Below are 4,701 nucleotides of genomic sequence, written 5' to 3'. Positions count from 1 at the left end.
CGTGGCCCGAGCCGCCGCTCTTGCACCATCCATGCCGTCCTGCGTAGTTAATCATAGAGCTGAAAGGGAACAGCCCAAGGGGGAAACGGGTTCTCTCCCAGCGACTTGGGTCCGTGTCCCCTTTGTCTGATGGGGGCTGGCACTGTGCACAGCGGAAAGGCACCGAGGGAAGGGAGGGCTGGGAGGCATGGGACAGGGTCAGGCAGGGGCGCTGGCATCCCGGCACCAACGTTCAGGGAGGAGCCCGGGGACCCTGCCCGCCCCAGGCCCAGCCGCGGCCACTTCTACAGCAGCCAGAGGGGCCTCTGACCCATCGGCTCCTTTTCCTCCAAGGAGGGTCCCAAAAACCAATGAGGAGGACTCAGGACCCTGCTGGCCATGCTGAGCCCCGCACCCTCCCTGCCTGTGATGCTCTGGGCTCTCCTGCTGATACCTGCCTCCCTGAGTGCTCAGACTGGAAGTAAGTCTTGAGGTCCCACTCTCGGCAGGGCGGTGGGGAGGGGCTCAGTCCCAGGTCAGGCTCAGGCCCAGGTAATGACCGTGACCCCAGGGAGGGCCGTTGGTGAATGTCCTGAGGCCCAGTCATGACCAACATGTGTGACTGTCCCCTGCACACAGCATGGGACGAGCACACCTGCACCAAGGGCGTGGTCTCCGTGTCCAGGGGTGAGCGTGCTGTGATGACCTGCAACCTCTCCAGCCCCATCTCCTACATCAACATCTGCCTGGTTCGCTCCGGGGGGCCCTGTCAGACCATCTTCAAAAACGTGAGCCCAGGAAACTACTCCGAGGGTGGGTGGCAGCTCTGGATTCAAGAAGACACAGCACAGCTGGTGACGGAGAAAGCCCAGGACAGCCAGGCAGGGCAGTACTTGTGGCGGATTGCGGCACGCCAAATAAGCATTAAAAATACCACCCTGAACATTTCAGGTGAGTGGGGCAGGGCGGCTTGATTTCCAGCCCAAGTGACCAGAGCCGGGATTCCCACAAAGAAAACCAGACAAGACCCAGCCCCTTCCCCTCCCTGCAGTCACCCTCGGTCCCCTCACCTTCTCCAGTGGCAACTCCCCCGCCTTCAGGCTGCCCTGGACACGGTCCACCTCAAGGGCCTGGCACGCAGCCCCCAAACCAGGACCTCCTCTCTGACCACCCTCCTACCTTTACCGCCGGCGCCCTCCCAGACTCACTTCTTAGGACCTGGCCATTTTGATTCACTGAAAAAATGGAAACATTCAGCAGAGAACACCTCCCCCACTTCTCTGCCCCCTCCATGTTCTCCCCAGGGGGCCCCTGTACCATGGACGCCCGCCCCAAGGGCACTACTTGCTTCCCTCCCTAAAAACCCCCTCACCCACTGCCCCCTCTTCCTTTGTTGCAAAGCTCTCCAAGCCTACACCATGCACACCTGGTTCTAGTGCCATGTGGTCTCTGAGCCCTGGTGGCAGGGAGCTGCTGGTGGGGTCCCCCCACCCCCAGGGGCAGTGAGAGTAGCTGAGAACGGCACCCAGCCTGGCCAGGCTGTGGGACAGGGGCCAGTGAGACCTCCTGGACTCTTGTGCCCAGGTCTCATCTCACATCTGGGGGGCTGCCTCAGGCTCGCCCTGGGAGCCCCTAACCTGCCCCCTGTCTCCCTAGCAGAGCCCCAGGAGCTGCCCTTCATGTCATCCCATGGTAGGTGTTTATCCTTCTCCAGAGATATAGGTGAGGAACCCCTTGGCGTCCTCCTTTGGGCTGTCCCACCCTCGGGGGTGGCTGTGTACCCTATTTTCCTGCCCTCTCTCCTGCCCTGGGCTTCCCGCCATGGGGGTGATGAACCCCTCAGGGTGGGCTCAAGGTGGGCCATGGCCCCTGCCTGCAGAAGCTCATGATGAGTGATAGCAGCCCTGCTCTCTCCCCGCAGGCCCAGAGATGCTCTTCACCCTGCCTGAGGCCATGCCCCAATCCCAGCGCCGGGACCCCGTCATTGTCCCCTCCTTTGTCATCCTCTTTGTCATCCTCTTTGTCATCCTGGGGTTCTTTGGTGTGTTCTGGCACAGAAGGTGCCCTTTCACCAGGCTCCAGGAGCTCCCGCAGGTACACTCTGTGTGGTCTGTGGGTTGGGGTGGGGGCGGCTTGGGTGAGGGCCAGGGCCCTATGTGGACACTGGGCCCCATGGCCTTGCATCCACCGGGGCCAAAGGGAGGGTGGAGGGAGTGCAGGGTCCCAGAGAGCAGGTGGCCTTCCCCCAGAGGACCCCAGCCAGATGCACCAGGTCCCACTGTCCCCCAAGCTGTCACTGTGTCCCCGGACACCCTGGAGAGCAGCATGGTGGGGGTGGGGACTGGACTTCCAGGGGCCCTAGGATGTGCGGCTCAGTGATGTGTCTGCGTCAGTGTGCCGGGGCGTGCACACGTCTCCTTGCCACCTCTCACTCCTCTCCCCACCCCCCCTGCAGGAGAGCCAGATCTGAGTGAGGATGGACGTCCACCAGGAGGGTGACGAAGCAAGCCCACCTGCCACCCAGGACCCAGCCCCAGAGCCCGGATTCCCACAAAGAACACCAGACAAGACCCAGCCCCTTCCCCTCCCTGCAGTCGCCCCACCCCGACCAAGACTGCCTACACAGGGTGGTCTTACCCTCCCCTGTTTGGGCTGAGAGGTGCCCAAGGTGGCAGAGGGAGGCAGGACCCTGTCCCTGTCTGCTGGCAGGAGGCGGGTATGCTGGGGGAGCCCTGTGACCTCACTCAGAAAGGCTGCCGAATCCTGGCCTCCCAGTCACTCACCCCAGAGACCCGGGACCTTTTCTTCCCCGCCTCAGTCTCCCAAGTGCCCCCCCCTCTCTGCTGCCCAAAATGTGAATCTCAAGTTCCAAACACTTGACCTGACAGGATCCTCCCTTCCACTCCATTCAGGGTGTGGACGCCTCCTCCCGGAAGGGGTGCTGCTGTCACCTCCCAGATGCCCGTTTTTTGGTGCGAGGTTGATCTTGGGCATTCTCCTGTCTTTTGACTCTGAGCAAGAACAAGTTTTGGGGACCCTCCTGCCACTGGTCACGGAGCCAAGATGGGGGCTTACAGGCGGGAGATGGTGTGTCAGCCCACGACCACTACTTGGGGTCGTGGCAGCAGGCGCCTCTCAGGAAGGAAGGTGGGACAGGTGACTGCCAGCAGGACCCTTTCCCACCCGCCACACGGTTGTCTGTGCCAACCCTGTCTGTCCTGCCTGCCCTGCCTGCTGGCCCTCCCCTACCCCAAACCCATTTATGCCAGATGTCTTCATAATCGCCCCCTGTATATAACCTATACATGTATTTTTAATAGCAACAAATCTTTGAGATTTTTAAAAATAATTTTTTAAAACAAAAGCCCCCGGGGCNTAAAGTTTGGCCACCCATGGGTGCTTCATGGTCTGGGAGGCCTTTTTAAAAGGATGCTTAAACAAACAAAAAAACACGTTTAAGACAAAATCTGAAGCTCTCAAGGAAAAGTTGGACGACGTATTCCTGTGGAGTCCTATTATTCCAGAAACCATCAAGGGAGAAGTGACTGCCCAGGGGACGCTTCTGCCTTGTGGATGGTGGTTCGTTTCTTTAAAACACGGGAGCCTTACAAACCCGCATGGAGAAGACAGACAATCCCAGAAAAATGGGCAAAGGGCTCGCAAAGGCTTGGCAAAGTGGCAGAAGGAGGGCTCACCCACCAGACACAGCCATGCTGTTAAAAACAAAGAGAGTAAGCCTTCTCTGTGTTTTAGGAATGCAGGGAGGCACCAAACAACGCCTAAAACAGCAAGGGGGTGATGGCAGGCAGCGGGCGGCTGGAGGAGCCTGTGGTGGGTGCAGGCTAGGTGCTGGGGGCCCACGGCACTGATCGCTGTGCCTAAGTGATGGACGGGATGGTGGTGAGAATGACGCACGCCACGCATGGTGGTAGCACAGCCCTGGGCCCTGCTGCCATGAGTTCACAGACACCGGGCACAGTCGGGAACAGCCGCTGGGTCATGTTGGTTGCCTCTGATGTATGAAACATCGGAACTCGGCTACTCATACAGTCCGTGATGCCTAGGTGCTCACAGCATGCCCCGTTCATGAAAGTCCCTGTCGAGGAGACTTGGGGTCTGTTCATAGGAGAATAGGCTCGTACCACGTGGAGGCCCCTCTGGCTTTGGCATGGCTTCCCATCCAGGATGCACTCAGGGTGAACACCATCCCCTGTAGAGCACAAGCACCCCTGAGTTCCCTGTGAATTGAGTGAGGAAGAAATCGCCATCCTTCCATCGGCCTGGCTGTCGGGCCGTCTGTTCTGCCTGGTCCAATCCGTGGATGGCGTCCTGACTCGGGCCAGCCCTGGGCCATGGACACACCTTGTGCCAGGGTCCCCTCCTGTCCTCCCCGGGGGTGTGGCCGCCGACCCAGAGCCCCTGTGGGCCCGGCATTCAGGAACACGGGAGAGCGTGAGGTTTGCAGTGTACATTCTTGAAACTCTCTTTCCGCCTCAACTTGGATGTTTCTCTCAAGAGCTGGACATAACCGTTTTCTTTCCTTCGTGAGGCCGTGCAGGGCAAGGTGGGCCTCCCTGGCCCCAGATCAGCGGGTTTGTGCACCCTGCCCCGCTCCCACCAGGGCCCCCCGGGGCCAGCTGGCATGGTCATGAAGTTGGTGACGTGTGAAGGAAGGGCTTGCCGGTACCCTGGCTGGGACGTGCTGGCCCAAGGAACACCAGC

General features: G+C 60.1%; 1 protein-coding gene across 3 annotated transcripts; it reads left to right on the top strand.

Annotated features, from left to right (window-relative positions):
* The first annotated feature begins 312 nt into the window (after positions 1 to 312).
* On the top strand, positions 313 to 3,348 carry SECTM1 (secreted and transmembrane 1). 3 transcript variants are annotated; one of them, XM_019661860.1, is made up of 5 exons: positions 313 to 460; positions 619 to 930; positions 1,639 to 1,671; positions 1,901 to 2,073; positions 2,435 to 3,348. In XM_019661860.1, exons 1-5 carry the CDS (start codon positions 379 to 381, stop codon positions 2,447 to 2,449), a joined length of 615 nt encoding a protein of 204 aa, XP_019517405.1. In that variant the 5' UTR covers positions 313 to 378; the 3' UTR covers positions 2,450 to 3,348. The 3 variants fall into 3 exon arrangements, with proteins under 3 accessions (XP_019517405.1, XP_019517404.1, XP_019517406.1); XM_019661859.1 differs by having other exon boundaries at positions 1,636 to 1,671; XM_019661861.1 differs by lacking the exon at positions 1,639 to 1,671.
* Positions 3,349 to 4,701: the final 1,353 nt, after the last annotated feature.

This window comes from Hipposideros armiger, unplaced genomic scaffold, assembly GCF_001890085.2.
Source record: "Hipposideros armiger isolate ML-2016 unplaced genomic scaffold, ASM189008v1 scaffold_362, whole genome shotgun sequence".
In the NCBI taxonomy this organism is placed as follows: Eukaryota; Metazoa; Chordata; class Mammalia; order Chiroptera; family Hipposideridae; genus Hipposideros; species Hipposideros armiger.
Note: the sequence above shows the minus strand (reverse complement) of the source record. Positions and strands in the feature narration are given on the sequence as shown.